This window comes from Lepidochelys kempii, chromosome 10 (genome assembly GCF_965140285.1).
Source record: "Lepidochelys kempii isolate rLepKem1 chromosome 10, rLepKem1.hap1, whole genome shotgun sequence".
In the NCBI taxonomy this organism is placed as follows: Eukaryota; Metazoa; Chordata; order Testudines; family Cheloniidae; genus Lepidochelys; species Lepidochelys kempii.
This window is the reverse complement of record NC_136389.1, coordinates 54,837,858-54,859,209: the sequence shown is the minus strand read 5'-3', so window position 1 is coordinate 54,859,209 and position 21,352 is coordinate 54,837,858. Positions and strand designations below refer to the sequence as shown.

Sequence of the window (21,352 nt, the reverse complement as noted above, 5' to 3'; positions counted from 1 at the left end):
TATTAGATGTGCAATCATAATCCTTAATGTCCTCTCACACAAAACTCCATTAAAAATGCAGACACAACATCAAAATAGGCAACAAAATGGACTGTGTTAAAAGACTGACCTTTACAAAGACTAATGTGCTGTTGCTTTCAACTTTATTGAGGTGCATTATGAAATATCCCTTACCCACTCTATTGCAAGGTCATTGCTACACATAAGAGCAGTCCTAATTCAATGCAACAGTTGGAATGTATGATATTAAAGAACCTCTATGGAGTGTATGTGTACTATGCCTCAGTTACATGTTCCTGCCCTATTTTATTCTTGGTTTTATATTTTCTTGGAAGGTGAAACCAGAGCAAGAAATGAAATGTGTTTACAGCCTTATTTATGCAGAATTAATGTCTAGCAGCTTGCATGGATGTGATGCATAGTCACTTATAAATTATGTCTCTCAGCAGGGGGAAAGGAGGAATTACTCCTGAAGTGCCCTCAACAACACTGGAAAACAGTTTCACACTAGAGCTAGATTGCCTTCAGGGCAAATATGGACTCCCAGATATGTAAAGTCACTACACATACACAGTAAGAAAATAAATATAAACCATTTCAAGAAACAGGCAATACATAGGGAGAATAATATAGAGGGGTAAAGGTGGGCAATTCAGTCTAGAGCAGTGATTTTCAACCTGTGGTCTGCAGAGCCTTGGAGGTCTGTAGACTATGTCTAAGGGGTCTGCAAAAGGTTGTTACCGTAGAACAGCGGTTTTCAACCTGTGGTCTGCGGAACCCTGGGGATCTGCAGACTACGTATAAGATTTACATAGAGGCCCACACCGCCATTCGAAAATTTTTAGGGGTCCACAAATGAAAAAAAGGTTGAAAACTACTGATCTAGAGCATTCTCATATAATTCTAGATAATGCTGACCAGTGACTGTCTGCTAATAAACTCTCTTGGCTTGTGATATTTGCAGCAACCTATCTCAAACTTCTAGATAATCTGCTTTTAGGCTGCCCCTTCAGACCATTGCAATACTAGATCTTTCATCTCACGAAAAAACTGCTTTCCTTTCACTTCTCCAGACAAGTTATTTCTCCAGTGATCCACCTCCCCGTGCAAAAGAGTAAGCCCCAAAATAATACCTTTTGCTTGCAAAACAAGTCTTGTACTCAAGTCTTCTCAGCCTCAAAAGGACTCTCATCCACTACTGATAATTCTTGTGTGACCTGGCACACAAGTCAAATGCTGGTATCCACCACTTCTCCCCTTTAGATAAGATTATATATAAATAGCAACAGCTGGTTGAATGTTTTGAATATTGACATTAGTGAAAAGCCTGCATTTTGTGAAAATGTCCCCCTGCTTTTTTGGCAGCTTTTCTTTGACTAACTTAGAACAGCAAATCCCATCATGACTTTCTCTTAAACTGGAAAAAACAAACCAAAACCAGTCCAGAGAGACATCTTCAATCTTAGATGAAACAGTACAGAAATTTGTTGTGTAATCTGACTCCTATCATTTAGTCCACATTTGGAAAGCAGTGCTGTTGTTATCCAAACAGTCAGCCATTGGAGGTTGGCACTCAGGACTGCAACAACAACAACAAAATCCCAGGGTTATTTTCCACACTGTTTGCAGTTCTATCTTTTTCAATTCAGGATAGAAATCCCATTTCCTTTCATGATAATGGAAGGCAATGTAGCCACTGTTTAATATAAAGCACTAGACCTGCGCTCAAACATATGAGCGTGAATTGTCACCATGCTTGTGAAATAATATTCTGCAGTTACCTATAAGCAATAATTGAGTTAATAAGACATAGGAGAACAATGTCAACCTTTGCATCTAGGGTACATCTATACAGCAAAAACCCCTCTGCAGCAGAGTGTTAGAGCCAGGGTCAACTGACTTGGGCTTATGGGACTTGCACTATGAGGCTAATATAATCAGTGTACACATCTGGGTTCAGTCTGGAGCCTGGGCTCTGAAACTTGGCGACAGGAGGAGGGTCTTGGAGTCTGGGCTCCAGCCCAAGCCTGAACTACTACATTGCTATTTTGAGCCCCATAGCACAAGCCTGAGTCAGCTGATCTGGGCTTTCAAACTAGCTGCTGGGGGTCATTTTTGGCAGTGTAGACGTATTCTGTGATCAGCCCTATAGACTGCTTCTGCTTACATTGGGTCTCAATTTGGTTTTCAGAGAGAAACAGTAATTAAAACAAAGTGCCTAAAAAATACTACAAAAGTTTGACAATGGTGTTTTCTGCTGTTTTATGGGAGGTCTATGGAACTGGGTGGATTACGGAGTTGATGGTGGAAGGAGCCAACTTATATTGCTTTCCCTGCCCTTCCCCTGTTAGTTGGTACTTAGAAATCAACCCATACTCAGCTAGGGAAGCAGGCTACTTAACCATTTAATGTTGTTGTATATTCACATGAAGGACTTGTGGTAAAAATTCTGAGTGCTGCTACTGACTAGATGATAACCCCACTCCTCCTCTTCCCCTTGTCTTACCTACTAACTGTAACAACAAACAGAAAATGCACCAATGTACAGCCAACAATAGAGCACCATATAATTTGTACATCAGATTATTATAGTGCAGAGCAGCAGTTGTGGTTGTACGTAACTGGGTATTTCTCAAGTGGCAAATAGAAATGATTTTATGGGCCCTATATATAACCAGAGTTGGGCAAAGACAATGTAGTAGGACTGAGGATCTAGTCTTCTCTTGCAGTAGTTTTCACTGTATTGTACTCAGATGCTATGGATGCTACTTATATTTCTATAAAATTGTGTATATTTATTAAACATTCATTACATTAATTTAAAATCTAAGTCAAAGTTTAAATTAAATATTATAGAACCAGTACAGATGTACTCATTTCATGCTTCATTCATCAGATTAATGTGTTTATTAAAACCCACACAGTATATTATTTACTTTAGGTATATTTTTTCAAATGACTTTCATGGCTGACTTACAAGTCCAAACCAGTCATAAATTAAAATTAAAATTAGAGATTTAATTTTTTTCCCCACAGAAGTTATGAAATGCTGCTTTTCAAGGTTTAGATTCCTTATTAGACAAAGTTATAGTCAGTGCATGAAAGATATATAAACTTGTCTCTCATAAAATGAGACCAAATTTCAAGATGTACTTTCATTAATTAATCATGAAGAGAGGCTCAAAGACCCACTACAATATAGATTTCTCATGAGATGTGGAAGCTTAATTGTGTGATTAAATCTCACTATGCCCCTGCACAAATGGTTGATATGAACCAAATATGGCCCTGATTGTGCACTGAGAACTATGAAGGTGCCAGGGAGCATCTGCAGGTACTCAGTGCAGGATTGTGACCTTGCCTTAGGTATTATTATAAAATGACTGACCTGAACTTTTAAAGCTTACTATGAATGGTTTGTTTGTTTCTTGAGGGTCTGTTGTTTACCTTTCACCATGGCAAAGAGGGAAATAATTACTATTCTGGAACTTAAAAACCCAGGAGGACAATTATGCATTTTGATCACAATGAAGGTTAAGCTGTCAGGAAACCATATATACTGAATTATAATACTAAAGATAACATTTTATAGAAAACAGAGATAATTCTGACAACTTCCATAGATGAGCGGCGAACAGCAGAGAGGCTAACAGAGGGAGTTTGCCTGGGATCTGTCTGAGAGGAGGTACGTTAAGGGCTGCATTAAGGAGGCTGTGCTGGTGAGTATCTGAGTGTCTGTTGTGGAGACAGTTTGCCAATTTGACCATGTGCTTGATTGGTTGGTTGTTTGAAAGGTGTGAATTGGGAGTGCTTTGTTCCAGGTGAGCCTTGAGTGGGCCTGACTGCTATAAAAAGCCAGTCAGCTGCGAACCAGCTGAGCGGCGAACAGAGGGAGTTCACCTGGGGAAAGCCCACCGAGGCTTACATCTTGGCGGCTTCTCTGAGTAGTTACTACAACTCCTGAGGAAGCTCATAGAAGGAAGGTAACCTAGTGAGGAGGGCTTTAAACTAGGTTCACCGGGGGAAGGAGACCAAAGCCCTGAGGTAAGTGGGGACGCGGGATACTGGGAGGAAGCACGAGCAGGAGAACGCGAAAGGCGGGGGGGGCTCCTGCCTTATACTAAGAAAGCAGGACAAACAGTAAGTTATCTCAAGTGTCTTTACACAAATGCAAGAAGCCTGGGAAACAAGCCAGGAGAATCATAGAATCATAGAATATCAGGGTTGGAAGGGACCTCAGGAGGTCATCTAGTCCAACCCCCTGCTCAAAAGCAGGACCCACCCCCAATTAAATCATCCCAGCCAGGGCTTTGTCAAGCCTGACCTTAAAAACTTCTAAGGAAGGAGATTCCACCACCTCCTTAGGCAACGCATTCCAGTGTTTCACCACCCTCATAGTGAAAAAGTTTTTCCTAATATCCAACCTAAACCTCCCCCACTGCAACTTGAGACCATTACTCCTTGTCCTGTCCTCTTCCACCACTGAGAATAGTCTAGAACCATCCTCTCTGGAACCACCTCTCAGGTAGTTGAAAGCAGCTATCAAATCCCCCCTCATTCTTCTCTTCCGCAGACTAAACAATCCCAGTTCCCTCAGCCTCTCCTCATAAGTCATGTGTTCCAGACCCCTAATAATTTTTGTTGCCCTTCGCTGGACTCTCTCCAATTTATCCACATCCTTCTTGAAGTGTGGGGCCCAAAACTGGACATAGTACTCCAGATGAGGCCTCACCAATGTCGAATAGAGGGGGACGATCACGTCCCTCGATCTGCTCGCTATGCCCCTACTTACACATCCCAAAATGCCATTGGCCTTCTTGGCAACAAGGGCATACTGCTGACTCATATCCAGGTTCTCGTCCACTGTCACCCCTAGGTCCTTTTCCGCAGAACTGCTGCCTAGCCATTCGGTCCCTAGTCTGTAGCGGTGCATTGGGTTCTTCCGTCCGAAGTACAGGACCCTGCACTTATCCTTATTGAACCTCATCAGATTTCTTTTGGCCCAATCCTCCAATTTGTCTAGGTCCCTCTGTATCCTATCCCTGCCCTCCAGCGTATCTACCACTCCTCCCAGTTTAGTATCATCCGCAAATTTGCTGAGAGTGCAATCCACACCATCCTCCAGATCATTTATGAAGATATTGAACAAAACCGGCCCCAGGACCGACCCCTGGGGCACTCCACTTGACACCAGCTGCCAACTAGACATGGAGCCATTGATCACTACCCGTTGAGCCCGACAATCTAGCCAACTTTCTACCCACCTTATAGTGCATTCATCCAGCCCATACTTCTTTAACTTGCTGACAAGAATACTGTGGGAGACCGTGTCAAAAGCTTTGCTAAAGTCAAGCTACAGTACATCCACTGCTTTCCCTTCATCCACAGAACCAGTAATCTCATCATAGAAGGCGATTAGATTAGTCAGGCATGACCTTCCCTTGGTGAATCCATGCTGACTGTTCCCGATCACTTTCCTCTCATGTAAGTGCTTCAGGATTGATTCTTTGAGGACCTGCTCCATGATTTTTCCGGGGACTGAAGTGAGGCTGACTGGCCTGTAGTTCCCAGGATCCTCCTCCTTCCCTTTTTTAAAGATTGGCACTACATTAGCCTTTTTCCAGTCATCCGCGACTTCCCCCGTTTGCCACGAGTTTTCAAAGATAATGGCCAATGACTCTGCAATCACAGCAGCCAGTTCCTTTAGCACTCTCGGATGCAACTCGTCCGGCCCCATGGACTTGTGCACGTCCAGCTTTTCTAAATAGTCCCTAACCACCTCTTTCTCCACAGAGGGCTGGCCATCTATTCCCCATGTTGTGATGCCCAGCGCAGCAGTCTGGGAGCTGACCTTATTCGTGAAGACAGAGGCAAAAAAAGCATTGAGTACATTAGCTTTTTCCACATCCTCTGTCACTAGGTTGCCTCCCTCATTCATTAAGGGGCCCACACTTTCCTTGGTTTTCTTCTTGTTGCCAACATACCTGAAGAAACCCTGGAAGTCCTGGCACAGTCAAGGAATTATGATGTGATTGGAATAACAGAGACTTGGTGGGATAACTCACATGACTGGAGTACTGTCATGGATGGATATAAACTGTTCAGGAAGGACAGGCAGGGCAGAAAAGGTGGGGGGAGTTGCACTGTATGTAAGAGAGCTGTATGACTGCTCACAGTTCTGGTATGAAACTGCAGAAAAACTTGAGTGTCTCTGGATTAAGTTTAGAAGCATGAGCAACAAGGGTGATATTGTGGTGGGAGTCTAGACCACTGGATCAGGGGGATGAGGTGGACAAGGCTTTCTTCCAGCAACTAACGGAAGTTACTAGATCGCAGGCCCTGGTTCTCATGGGAGTCTTCAATCACCCTGATATCTGCTGGGAGAGCAATACAACGGTGCACAGACAATCCAGGAAGTTTTTGGAAAGTGTAGGGGACAATTTCCTGGTGCAAGTGCTGGAGGAACCAACTAGGGGCAGAGCTCTTCTTGACCTGCTGCTCACAAACCGGGAAGAATTAGTAGGGGAAGCAAAAGTGGATGGGAACCTGGGAGGCAGTGACCATGAGATGGTTGAGTCAGGATCCTGACACAGGGAAGAAAGGAGAGCAGCAGAATACGGACCCTGGACTTCAGAAAAGCAGACTGACAACCTCAGGGAACTGATGGGCAGGATCCCCTGGGAGAATAACATGAGAGGGAAAGGAGTCAAGGAGAGCTGGCTGTATTTTAAAGAATCCTTATTGAGGTTACAGGGACAAACCATCCTGATGTGTAGAAAGAATAATAAATATGGCAGGCGACCAGCTTGGCTTAACAGTGAAATCCTTGCTGATCTTAAACACAAAAAAGAAGCTTACAAGAAGTGGAAGATTGGACAAATGACCAGGGAAGAGTATAAAAATATTGCTCAGGCATGCAGGAGTGAAATCAAGAAGGCCAAATCACACCTGGAGGTGCAGCTAGCAAGAGATTTAAGAGTAACAAGAAGGGTTTCTTCAGGTATGTTAGCAACAAGAAGAAAGTCAAGGAAAGTGTGGGCCCCTTACTGAAAGAGGGAGGCAACCTAGTGACAGAGGATGTGGAAAACCTAATGTACTCAATGCTTTTTTTTGCCTCTGTCTTCACAAACAAGGTCAGCTCCCAGACTGCTGCATTGGGCAGCACAGCATGGGGAAGAAGTGACCAGCCCTCTGTGAAGAAAGAAGTGGTTCAGGACTATTTAGAAAAGCTGGACAAGACCATGGGGATGGATGCGCTGCATCCGAGAGTGCTAAAGGAGTTGGCGGATGTGATTGCAGAGCCATTGGCCATTATCTCTGAAAACTCATGGTGATCGGGGGGAGGTCCCGGACAACTGGAAAAAGGCTAATGTAGTGCCCATCTTTAAAAAAGGGATGGAGGAGGATCCGGGGAACTACTGGCCAGTCAACCTCACCTCAGTCCCTGGAAAAATCATGGAGCAGGTCCTCAAGGAATCAATTCTGAAGCACCTAGAGGAAAGTGATCAAGGACAGTCAGCATGGATTCATCAAGGGCAAGTCATGCCTGACTAATCTAATCACCTTCTATGATGAGATAACTGGCTCTGTGGATGAGGGGAAAGCAGTGGACTTGTTGTTCCTTGACTTTAGCAAAGCTTTTGACATGGTCTCCCACAGTATTCTTGCCAGTAAGTTAAAGAAGTATGGGCTGGATGAATGGATGATAAGGTGGATAGAAAGCTGGCTAGATTGTCGGGCTCAATGGGTAGCGATCAGTGGCTCCATGTCTAGTTGGCAGCCGGTATCAAGTGGAGCCCCAAGGGGTCGGTCCTCGGGCTGGTTTTGTTCAATATTTTCATAAATGATCTGGAAGATGGTGTGGATTGCACCCTCAGCAAGTTTGCAGATGACACTAAACTGGGAGGAGAGGTAGATACGCTGGAGGGTAGGGATAGGATACAGAGGGACCTAGACAAATTAGAGGATTGGGCCAAAAGAAATCTGATGAGGTTCAACAAGGACAAGTGCAGAGTCCTGCACTTAGGACGGAAGAATCCCATGCACCGCTACAGACTAGGAACCAAATGGCTAGGCAGCAGTTCTGCAGAAAAGGACCTAGGGGTTATAGTGGATGAGAAGCTGGATGTAAGTCAACAGTGTGCCCTTGTTGCCAAGAAGGCCAGTGGCATTTTGGGATGTATAAGTATGGGCATTGCCAGCAGATCGAGGGACGTGATCGTTCCCCTCTATTCGACATTGGTGAGGCCTCATCTGGAGTACTGTGTCCAGTTTTGGGCCCCACACTACAAGAAGGATGTGGAAAAATTGGAAAGCATCCAGCGAACGGCAATGTCACGGTTCCTCCCCCACTCTGAACTCTAGCGTACAGATGTGGGGACCTGCATGAAAAACCTCCTAAGCTTATCTTTACCAGCTTAGGTCAAAACTTCCCCAAGGTACAAAATATTACACCTTGGACTGGCCGCTACCACCACCAAACTAATACTGGTTACTGGGGAAGAGCTGTTTGGACGCGTCTTTCCCCCAAAAATACTTCCCAAAACCTTGCACCCCACTTCCTGGACAAGGTTTGGTAAAAAGCCTCACCAATTTGCCTAGGTGACTACAGACCCAGACCCTTGGATCTTAAGAACAATGAACAATCCTCCCAACACTTGCACCCCCCCTTTCCTGGGAAATGTTGGATAAAAAGCCTCACCAATTTGCATAGGTGACCACAGACCCAAACCCTTGGATCTGAGAACAATGAAAAAGCATTCAGTGTTTTACAAGAAGACTTAATAAAAAAATAGAAGTAAATAGAAATAAAGAAATCCCCCCTGTAAAATCAGGATGGTAGATATCTTACAGGGTAATTAGATTCAAAAACAGAGAACCCCTCTAGGCAAAACCTTAAGTTACAAAAAAGATACACAGACAGAAATAGTTATTCTATTCAGCACAATTCTTTTCTCAGCCATTTAAAGAAATCATAATCTAACACATACCTAGCTAGATTACTTACTAAAAGTTCTAAGACTCCATTCCTGGTCTGTCCCTGGCCAAGACGACTACAGACAGACACAGACCCTTTGTTTCTCTCCCTCCTCCCAGCTTTTGAAAGTATCTTGTCTCCTCATTGGTCATTTTTGTCAGGTGCCAGCGAGGTTACCTTTAGCTTCTTAACCCTTTACAGGTGAGAGGAGCTTTCCCCTGGTCAGGAGGGATTTCAAAGGGGTTTACCCTTCCCTTTATATTTATGACAGGCAACAAAAGTGATTAAGGGACTCGAACACATGACTTATGAGGAGAGGCTGAGAGAACTTATGAGGAGAGGCTGGGATTGTCTGCGGAAGAGAAGAATGAGGGGGGATTTGATAGCGGCTGTCAACTACCTGAAAGGTGGTTCCAAAGAGGATGGATCTAGATTGTTCTCTGTGGTAGCAGATGACAGAATGAGGAGTAATGGTCTCAAGTTGCAGTGGGGAAGGTTTAGGTTGGATATTAGGAGAAACTTTTTCACTAGGAGGGTGGTGAAACACTGGAGTGGGTTACCTAGGGAGGTGGTGGAATCTCCTTCCTTAGAGGTTTTTAAGGTCATGCTTAACAAAGCCCTGGCTGGGATGATTTAGTTGGGGATTGGTCCTGCTTTGAGCAGGGGGTTAGACTAGATGACCTCCTGAGGTCCCTTCCAACCCTGATATTCTATGATTCTATGATTTGTTAAACATTTCCTACAGCTATAGAAAAATTCACAAAACTCTGTCTATCTAGAAATCACTGTTTATTCCTGTATTGTTTGCGCATTGTATTAAGTTGTATTAAGTTAATCATCGGTCTAATCATAATTAATTTCTATATTAACTTAAAAAGAGGTATAAAGATGGAGCTGTGCAAAAGGATGAGCATATTCTAAGATCATTTGTTTTCTTGCAGCCAATAAATACCACGTGTGTCATGAACAACTGAGACAATGTACTGAATGTAATGAGTGAAATGAAACTCTTTCTTTAGTATGGCTGCTATTTTGCACCATAAGGAAGCTTCTAATTACAGTCATCTGATTTTATGGTTGACTAGAGCTGAGGAAATAACTCAAAGAATCATTCATAAATATTCACTTGAATAAAAATTGAACTGGAACTTTTACTTCTGTGATTGGCCCAAACCCAAAGGGGTTCAGAGATATGAGAAAATGCAAAAGAAAAATATGTATTAAATACTTTTGAACTTCACAAAACAGTTTTAGTTTGGATTCAGTTTGATTCTTGGTCAACAATTTGAATCAGTATTTATTCTACTCTAATGGTTGTCGGTCTCTATTTTCATTAAGTTTTAGTTATAACTACTCATGGGGCTGAGCTGCAAAATTCAGGTCTGGAGTTCAACATCCCCCATTCAAAGTTCAGTGGTGTTCATATTCAGCGTTTTGCTCATTACCTGGTCATCTGTAATTGTGAAATTTAGATACACGTTTGGGTCTGGATTTTATATACCCCATGCCCGTATACTATTTGGATTTGGGCTTCCAGTTCACTCCATCTCGAGCCAATAACTGTGTATTAAATGAAAATATAGCATTTTAAAATAAGTCATTGCAAATAGATCCATTATAAAATATGTTGTATTAGAAAAATGTTTACTATGTTATGCAAAAGGTGCTGTATCAGCAGAAGACAGTACTGCTCAGTGCAGATTCCATACTTTCTTACGGTTAAGGAAGTAATAAATATGGAAGTATTTATTACATGTAATTTCTCTTGATTTTCAGAAGTAAATTTCTTCTAGTGCACACATGTTATAGAATCAATTAACTCCATATTTTAACAGATGGCTTCCTACACATTTTTAAAATGACATGACACCATGTACACCACCCTGTAAAACTACAATGTAAGCAAATCAACCATGACAGAATTTTCAGTGTAGAGGAAGAAGAAGAAAAAACTTTACACTAACTGTTTCTGATACAATGCCCTTTAAATTCTGGGGCAAATCCTACCCAAATGACAAAATGCGTTTCAAAATGTAAAGGTTTTGATGTAAGATTAAGGAAAGACAAGAGACGTAGCTGCAATGAGTGACACTGATGTTCCATTTATGCCAATGCAGAAGGAGTACACTTGAGCAAGCACTACTCTTACAGTGGCTAGTGAAGCAATTTACTTGGAAGCTCATTAGAGCCTAAGAATGAGACAAGGCAGAGTGGGGACTGGGCATTTGAAGCAAGAGATGTAGGAGGTTCATACAAGGAGTGCGGTCTTTGGCGCTCCTTGGAGTTCGGAGCTATGTCCGCTGTCCCTCAAATTATGGCAATCTCCAAATGTCATCAGCAGAGCCAGGATTGAAACCCTGGCTGTCTCTCAATAGCATGTTGCTATCTAACTTCCACCTCAGAGTCTCTCATTCATTAAATATTATTTACAATAGAATGTTCTTAAACATTTTTTGCTAGTTTTACATTCAATTTCACATGCAACTTTTAAATGTAGATTTAATATGGGACCTAACTAATATTTATTATTTTTATATATACACACACACATATAAAAATCATAAATCTCTCTATTTTATGCTTCATTTAATCTTTATAGCTCAAAGCACTTCACAAAGCAAATAAATATCATTATCCCCATTTTATAGATGGGGAAACTGCGCCACAAGGATAGTGCTATAAATGATCCCAAACTCTACTGACTGATGGCATTCAATGGGTTACAGCATTCTCTCCCCTTTCCCTCCCCCTGATCAGTCTCACTCTCCTGGCCTATCATTCTCCTTCCCCTCCTCTCCTCTTTTCTCTCTCAGTTTCCCTGTTTTATTAAACCAATCTGCCACTAATTACTGCAGAGACTTAAAGATGGAGCTGGGAACTGCATGTGATATTCCAAAGAACACGGTATTTGTTTTTGATTGCTCACATTTATTTCTGGTGCAGGATGCGCCAGCTGCAGTAATGAAGTGTGATCGAAGAATGTTAAAGCAAGTGTCAGATCACACAACTGCTGCCATCCAGAGCATTCACTCACCTGCTTGTTCCAAAGCAACCATTGTTGCCTGTTCGATTAAGTCACGTTCAATGAAGCTTCTGAAATCTTCACTGTACACGCTAAGATCTGGTAGCTGGAATGTGTATATAGGCATCTCCAAAGGAAACTGTTCATTGCTGCATTCATTTGCTACATGTGATCGAGCAAGGGAGACTATGGCTGAGCTGGCATGAGAAATACCTCTGGAGAGTCGTTTTTCTGTGGAGGAACCCAAGACAGATTGAGGGAAGTAAGAACATTACAACAAGAGTCATGATTTTATGACAATACTTTCTTCATCCTAAAAATAGGCAAGTGGAAGGTGGTGGTACAATTGACATATGAGACCAGGAAGAATGCCTCCCCGTCTTTCCTATGATGGTATTTTATCAACAAATGAACTCATTCCAAATGCAACTCCATTTCCATCATTTGAGGACTTACTATTTATTATTATTGTTATTTACCACCATTTTGCTGGGCACTGTCAAACATAAAAGAACACATGGTTCCTACTCTGAAGTTGTGCACATTACAGATTAACGTGGCTCTGACTGGACAGATTAACTTTTAAAACAATGACTGGTGAAAGAAGTGCTTCTGTAGAATTGGGTTTTGGAGAATTGTGTTCAAGGATTTATTTGAAGAAATATATACTAGTAGATTGTGACAGACCATAACTATTATATATTTCAAACCCTTAAGTTTGGTTAACTTGTTAAGGATCAAATGAAATTCAGCACACAACCATCATCTCACATCACTCCAAACATCAAACATACCACATTCTGCTTTAATCTCAAAAGTTGACTCAGAAGTAATCTCAACATCATTATTCTGCTATAAAGACAAGTTCGCTTTATATGCCCTGATCCTAAGAATAAAAGGCAGTTCACAGAGAATGAAGAATAGTGCAAGCCTATATTAAGGAAGAACCTTATTTTATAAAAAACCAAAACCACAAAAAACAAACAAACAATGGGACCCTTTGTCCTATTTTGCTATAAATCCTTATTGAAATTCAATGAAAACATCTACTCAATGTACAGAGGAGAGGTCAGCAAGGCAAACAAAACATAGGGATCTACAAAGAGTGTGCTAGAAAGCACTGCTGACATTATTATAATGCCAGTATTATAGTTCGATGACACACCCTTACCAGGAACACTATGTTCAGTTCCAGTAACCTTATATCCAAAAAGACAGAAATAGAACAAGTCCAAAAACAGAGTGGGAGGAAAAAAAGATTAGAGCATGGAAAACCTTCTGTATGAAGAGATATTGAAAAGATGGAGACGGTTTAGAGAGGAAATGAGCAAGAAGGATCTGAGAGAGTTTTAGAAAATGATGAATGGATAAGGTCAGTATCATGCACTTATTTACCTCTCCCAATACACGCACAAGTAGTTATTCGATAAAACTGATAAAAAGATATTTTAAAAAACAGAACAGAGGCCATCTGTGGAACGAACAGCCATAAAACATCATGGAGACCCAGAGCTTGGTAGCATTAAAATAAACAACTAGACATGGATATAGGATAAAAAGTATACCCACAGTTGCACGAGATAAAATAATTTTAAAAGTTTAAGTTGTCATACTTCAGCAAAAGTCAATAATAACTGTTTGGCTTTAGGAAGAAACTCCCTAAAGGCAGGTCCATTGTCCAGCCATGGCAGAAGAAACACAGCAGGCAATGGATGTGGTTTATTGAGATGCAACTTTATTCACTTCAAATATATGGGTGTACCTGGCAATAAATTGTACAATGCAGGTCATCATTATTTCCTTAATCATTTCCACATAATCCTCAACCTGGTTCCAGCCATCTCATAAGAAAGTTAAGGGAGCTAGAACAGGAGGGGGTGTTGGCTCCCTGCTAAAACAGATGTAGGACGCCCAGCCCTGACCCCCCATTTCCTTAGCTCCCTTAAGGGATGCTTTATTTTACATCCTTTTCCAATCCATTTTACCCAATAACCATATCCCTTCCATAATGAGTATCTGCCCTGAACATCTGCCACAAGGAGGTGCCAGCAATTCCATTTGGCTGTGAACTCCCCCCAACCCCTTACCTGCAATCAGGCTCCACACATTCACTGATTCCTTCCTTAATATCAGACAAAAATGTACCCATTTCCCAGTTGGATAGGTGTGCCCCATCCTCTGAATAACTTGCTTGGCAAGAAAGATATGTCTGGATAAAACCCCCCTTGGGTACTTATGAATTTAGCTACCTTCTTATTTGTATACCTCTTGGTCTTAACACTACCCCTGGAGGCTTCACTGCTCCCCACCACACTCTGCGCTGTAACATGTCAGACCAAATAGTTGCCACACCCACACCCAGAAAAATCTTGCCTCATCCCCAAATCCCTCTTATCAAGACAACCCCCTTACAACTTCCCAAATTATTTTCGCCAACGTGAACAATCATCACATCCAGGGCCTGCTCCCAGCCTGCCGAAGAGTGTACAAGGGGCATCAGCAGGTCCCAGAGCATGCCCCTCCTTGACTAATTCCCTTGCTCCTTGTAGAGTGCCCCTCCATCCATGCCAACTCAGAGATGCCTCACTAGTGAGGCCCAGAAGTGAACCTGTGGGCCAAATGCACAATATTATGCCCACCCAGCCAGTCACCAACTCCTGGGGTTTTTCATGTGATCCTAAAGGAAGGAATAAACATGAAGAGTTTAGCACATAAACTACTGAATTATCTTCAACAGGGGCCTTCCACCTTGTATACATTGGAATGTTACCATCAATAGGCTCAATGTATTAGGTTCCCATTCCAAGTTGTGATGGGGGTGTAGCCAGAGCAACCCTGAACGAATTCACCAGAGGAGCCTCAACAGTATGCATTTTTTGACATTGCCATGAACTGAAATTTCATTCTGCAAGATAATTCCCTTGCCCATGAAGAAAGAGGAGCACCTACACAAGTCTGACTGGTATATGATGGCAAATCCCAGCCTTTCCCATGGCCTTGCAGTATTATAACTCTCTATGACATAACTTAATTCGTTTGTTGGCACTCAGAGTCAGGAAGTCAGCTCCCTCCACAGATCCCCAAATGCCCAAGCCCTATCTAAATCCTTCCTTGCTGAACCCTGTATTATCTCTGATAGTGATGTAGCTCTACCCCAAATCACCCCCAGCGTCATTCCCACACTTCCAGTACAACCCTGGATGTTCAAGGTGCTAGTAGTGTTGCATTGAACAAAAACGGTCAATACCAGAATCACGCTTCTCGGAGGTCTCACTGCACCCGAATGGGTTCCTCACTGGTTCTCTGTACCAAGTCTCAAGTTCTGCCCACTTCACACTCTGAGTGACTGAAGAACTGCCCATTACCAGCCCCTTCCTGAATTGCCTCCTTCACCCCGACTTCATTCTTGTAAGTAATCACTGCCATGAGGTATGGAAAAAGGTCCCGCAGGGCTGTACTCCACTCAGCTTTCAGGTCTGACTCTGGCACCCAATCCTCTCTTCAAGGAAACCCTAACCTACTGTCTCAGTCCAACACTCAGTAAAACCTCCATCTTTTAATTTCCCCTCAGTTAATTGGCTCTAAGGAGGCTGACAACAGCCAAGTATAAAACACCCAAACCCAGGACACCACCTGGCGTGTGAAATTGTGGATGCTATAACTTTTCATTCATGCAAAGTAATCGTGGATACCTCAGAAAAGATTGCAAGCTTGTTAGCGAGGGATAGGTTACACACTGCAATGAAACCTCATTCCCCATTAACTTCCACTGGAGTGAACGTTTGCCTGTGAATTGCAGCCCAGAGTAAGTGGTGAGCGTCTCTAGCTGGGGACACGCTGCTACTTTACATCTATCAGATTCTATGATTGCAGAGTGGACATTTAAAGTCAGCTGATCGTAGTGTCCTGCATTTCCTATGGCATTCCTGCTGGAAGGCAGCAGGGATAGTAAACTGCCTGAGGGCACAGCCCTGTGATCCTGCCAGTGTATGAATGAAACAGATACCTGCTGTGACATACCAGGGTATAATCTAGACTAATGAGCAGCTGTGTCATCCCTGCCCTGCAACCTTGGGAGCCTTACAATGCCTTGCTGAAGTAGCTCCCACCTGGGCTGCTCAACAGCCTGCCAGCCACACCCTGAGTGTTTGTGTGTAACTGCAGCCTGCCAGCCACACTTGGGTTACACTCTGGCTCTCACCAGCCTTGGTTATATTGCAAGGTGACCCCAACACTCACCCAGTCTCAATAGAGGACATACATTTCTGGGGGTGGGGGGGGGGAATGTATGTCCTGTACTGCCCAGCTCTCTCCTGGACAGTACAAGTTATATTAGGTCTTTTATTTCTTTAAAAGGAGTAATATGCACACAACTTGCCACCCCAGAATGGAGTTTCCCAGATACCTCCATTTAAAAACACACTGGATTAGATAAAACAACAAAACAAAGAAATAGATTTTAAGCGAGTACAAGTAACGAGGCATAAAAGTCAGAAATGGTTACAAAAATAAAGATAAAATGCTACTGATGCCTAACTTAAAGCCATGTTAAATTCAAAGCAAAGTTCTCATCGCATACTTGCAGCAGTCTTACTGACCAAACTTCTTAGGTCAGGATCCCTCCCCCAATCTAATGGCTGCTTCCTTTGTCCCTTCTGGTGCAGTGAATCAAGGGGCAGAGAGAGAGAGGGGGCTCTCTTGGGGTGTCTGTCCATTTTTTATAGTCCTCTCCCCCCTTTGAGAAGCATTTCCAGCTGGGAGCAAGGTGGGCAGTCGGTGTAGAAGAGAACTCCATGCTTTTCCTTTGCTAAAATGTAGATTTTTTTGCCCTTGCCCCCTTTCCCATCAAAGAATGGCCACTAAGCAGGCAACGGTCCATCAGCTTTGTTTACACCTGGATGAGGTGTCAACTTGCCCTTTGTCTTTGAAGAACTGGTTTAGTGGCTTCCCAGACTCCTCTGGAAAACATACTTCTAGTCATGATCTCAACTTATGTTTATAACTTCACATATAATGCTGCTACATGCATTTTGCCATGATATTATTGATCAGCAAATTTTGAGTTTTTAAATGATACCTCACAAGACATGCCTTGTACAAAAAATATTACAATAGTATGTAAGGTGTGAACACAGTCACATGGTCACACCTGCCTGTCTCTAATTTGTCTCCAGACAAGCAAATCTGACAAAAGCTCTATCAGCATGTATGGAACAAAGTCAACAGGCTTGTATCTTCTTTAGAATCCACACTTACTGGGAAAAAAAAAGTGCATTCAGGTGGTCCTCCACATGCAAAGCTGGTTTTAAGTAAGCTTTTACACCTGGGCTTTTACACCATGTAAGAAATTCCAGACTCTGGGAATGTCCCTCTACTCCCCCTAGTCTCATTCCTGCCCCTCACAGCTCTATTGTGGTGGGGTGAGCCTAGCCAGCCACCTTGTCTCCACCCTTCTGCCATCCCCAAGAGGGGCCACACACCTGTGGGGGGATGAGCACAGCCAGAAATCCTGCCGCACTCACCCAAGTGCTTCCATTTAGTTGCCACACTGTACTGATTCCCCATAATATGTGCTCCTGCTCGGTTGTGGGGAGAGCCCAGCCAGGCCCCACAAGGAGACACCCACTCACTAATCTGTGATATGGGGGGCACAGCCAGCCCTGCTTCACCTGCAAGAAGCCACTAGCCCTTCCTCTTCTGGCTCAGGCTGTTGCTGCTCTGTGCTTACTCCACTCCCCCAATGCTTCCCAGGCTGCCCACCAAGCATGCTCCTGCATATAGAATTGGGGTGTGTGGAGTGGGGAGAGAGTTTAGAGCTCAGCTAGGCCCTCAGCCCCCAGGCCCCTAAGGAGTCCACTCACCCAAGGAAAAGCTTCTTTGCGTGTGGTGGTGGAGGGAGGGAAGTAGTCACACTTATTTGAGTCCTGCCTCTGCTGCTGTTGCCCTTTCTGCCTCTGTTATGATCCTGGTAAAAAACTTACTTGAGCCATGGCACCTAATTGTTTGAGCTCTGGCACCTTTTTCATGACAAATTAAGCACTGGGGAGGGGCATGGGATGGTGGCCTCTGTGGTTGATTGGTTGGATAGAAGGTACAGTATTAGCCTAGTGGCTCTTAGGTACCGAAAAGAGGGCTTGTAAGCACTTTGCCCTGCTCAAAGGCTTATTCTGCACTGAGAAGAAAAGCTCCCCCGATTTGGGATTAGAAAAGGACTGGGGTTTTTGGTCCTTGCTGTTGGCTCATGCTAGTTACCTTGTTGAGGCTGAGAAGGAATTTTTCCCTCACTGCCAGAATGGACTGGGCAAGGTGGGATTTTTCAGTGTTCTGTAGGTAGCCCAAGGACCCAGTGGGCAGGTTAGCTTGCAGGTCAGTTTGTTGCAACTTGGCAGGCACCAAGGCACCAGTGCAGGTACTTGTTCAATAAAGGGTCTAGTTCACTGATAAACCAGAATTGGAAGCAGATTAGAAAAAGGTATTTCCTAGAGACGGTGGGTAATGTGGTTGGGGCTTCTAACACCTGGTACGGTGAAGAGACAACCATGTCTTGTCTTCCCTCTTAACTCTCATATGAAGAGAGGGCAATAGGGTCTCAGCAACAGTGCTGCAACCAACATCCCAAAAGAAGGGTAGGGGCTGACAGCAGCCCTCCACCAGGTGGAATGGATTACAAAAGAAGGATAGTCTGTGCTGGACAGCTCACAGTTACTTAATAAAGTCATGACTTTTTAAAACCACATTCTTGTTGTCTTGTCTTTTTTCCTGTGGGGTCAGGGACAAATTGTTGAGAAACAAAAAAGATTTTCCCTTCCAACATTCCTCACATACATGAATGCATCACCACTGTAGCACTCCTAGGAGCAGATCCTCAGCTAACAGGATGGGTTTCATGACAACAAATTTCTGCTGGGTCACTAGTTACTTTTTTTTTTATTAATGTGAGAAGATGGCATACCATAGATTAACCTTGAATGTAGGCCTGAACTGTTTGCTGAATTAAATTAGAAGAAACCTGTTACAATAGTCAGAGAGAGTGAGCGATTTGAATATGAAAAATAAATCCTAATGCTTATAATCATGTAATGGAAACCAACTGCTATAACTAAAAATTGTTCCTTGTCTTTCTTTTTTCTTTCTTTTGTTTGAAATACTAATTCAATATCACCTTTTTATGGAGGTGGAATCAAGAGAATAAGACATTTCATGACAAAAGTTACTTCAACAGATGTTGTCTCCAGGACCACCTTTATCATTTAATAATGATCAAGAAGTCAATGACCTAAATGATGGAACTTTCTCTGGACTCACACATCATGGGAAATTAGAAATGGGAACAGTCTACAACTTCATCTAGCCCACACCTCTCATAGTTAACGTAGCACTGTCTCTAAAAAAACCTAAATTTAAATACTTCAATTACACCTTAAAATCTACTGAACACAGGCAAAGATAAACTGGACTGAAAAACGTGGAATACAGGGCCCAACCCATCAGCATCTCCATAAAGTTAGTAACAATGACATAATTTATCTGGTGGCAGATAATTTAGTTCCTACTGCCTGCATAATAAACTTTGATTATCCATAAAGCTATTTGTCCACAAAGGCGGTCAAGTTGCTGCATTTACCTTGAGCAATGTCATCCTGTCTCTGCAGACTTGGTCGTTCAGACTTGTTCACCTGTTGGGGTGGCTCTCTTTCCTGATGCTTGTAGTACTTCCCTTCATTAAACACCTGTGGCAGGTTAGCTGTGTGTACCTGTCGGAGCTGCTCATAGTCACTCAGAGCAGCGGTCAAATCCCAGTTTTTGCCTGCCAAAAGGTGGAAGGTAATATTCTGTTAGCAGTTTATAGCTATGTCTGATATGACTAACAAAACTGCCATTCATTTTAGGGACATGGCTCATATAGTTGAAAATGAATATAACTCGGAATAAAACATTAGAGAATGAATGGATATTTTTCTTTTAAAAACAACAATAATTGGGGAACCAACAAACCATTTGCACTTCAGAAGATACACAGATAGATACGATCACTTCACCGGCTGCTGAATATTGCACTCTTTTTGCTTATGTTGTCTATCTAGTTAAGGCCTGATCCCACAAATAACACTCAGCCCTCTTACGGCAATTATTTTGTTTCTAGGATAAGGCCTTTAGACCATAGTCCTTAGGGAGCAACTTGTCCACAAAGTGCCTACCATCATTTAGGGTTACTCAACCTCTCTCTCTCTCATTTGGTATATAAACCCATCCATTGTATCACATATGGCACATTGTCCATTTATTCAATATACTTTATGGTCAAAGAAAGTCACATTTAAAGGAGGCTTTTGTATATATTTTGCTATGTAAACTAGTACAATTCCTGCTGAAGGAAGTGAAAGATCACACACTGAGTATGATTTAATTAAGAGCTAACACTATTTATTTAAAACATCTGTTAAATTTTTGTTAACTTTAATTTCATGGATCAACTCCAATAAAAGCCTCTTACCCATCCCCAACTCAGTTATCATTATGAACTTTAAACTGTTTTGTCTTAATTTGATATTGTTAACTATAACTGCTCAGATATTCAAATGAGTCCTTAACCGTGGAAAAGAACACATCTGCCTTTTATCATTCTATTCTTTGATGTACGACTAATAAAACAATTGCAACAATAAAATGTTAATTATAACATCACTCAGTCTTAATTGTTCAGATCTACATCAGACTTTTGTTCTCTATATTACTTTAAGGAAAGCCATTTTAAAACACTCACTGCCCATACTACCACAAGGATTTAAAAAAAAAAAAAAAATCAGCCAGCATTTTAATTATCAAACATGCAACAAAAGCTACTTCAGCAAAATCAGTTACTTAAACAGAAATTCTCTCTTCCTTTTTAAGCAACAGAGCAGGGCATACAATAAACAAACTTGATCAGTCCAGAGCATAGGGTTTTGTTAATTCCAATAAGAACTAGTGTGCAAAATCAACAGCATACATTATATGTGCCTTACGAGTGACTAGTTATGCAGTGTGTCTTTCACATGCCATAAGCAAAGCAAACATGCTTATATTAAGCCCTAACAATCAGGCAGTATTTTTTTCTAAGACTGTCCCAAAGTGGTGTTTTTGCCACACAGATAAAAGTTTAGCACTCAATTGTATTTCTTGAAATGTAAAACACACTCAGCGTTGCTAACCCTCGCCACTGGAAAATAATGAGTCAGACCCCCAAAAATCATGAGGATTCTTTTTTAAATAAATGTGGCTTCTCTTTATTTCCCTTCTAGTTTGAGCCTTGAAGGTGCTCTCAGGTCACACATCTTGTTGACAGTGGGGACCCCAGCAGCCCAGCTGAAAAA

The 21,352-nt window shown here is 42.3% G+C and overlaps 1 protein-coding gene across 5 annotated transcripts in view; it reads right to left on the bottom strand.

Moving 5' to 3' along the window:
• The window catches only part of OTUD7A (OTU deubiquitinase 7A), a 253,547-nt gene that overhangs the window by 61,312 nt on the left and 170,883 nt on the right, over nt 1–21,352 (bottom strand). For all 5 annotated transcript variants that reach the window (XR_013636423.1, XM_073303653.2, XM_073303652.2 and 2 more), the window contains 2 exons: nt 19,624–19,806; nt 12,012–12,230 (listed from right to left, as the gene is read on the bottom strand). Coding sequence is in view for 4 of the 5 variants with exons in the window: in XM_073303653.2 (XP_073159754.2) it covers nt 12,012–12,230; nt 19,624–19,806 (402 nt within the window). In the remaining variant the exon portion in view is untranslated. The remainder of the gene's footprint in view (nt 1–12,011; nt 12,231–19,623; nt 19,807–21,352) is intronic.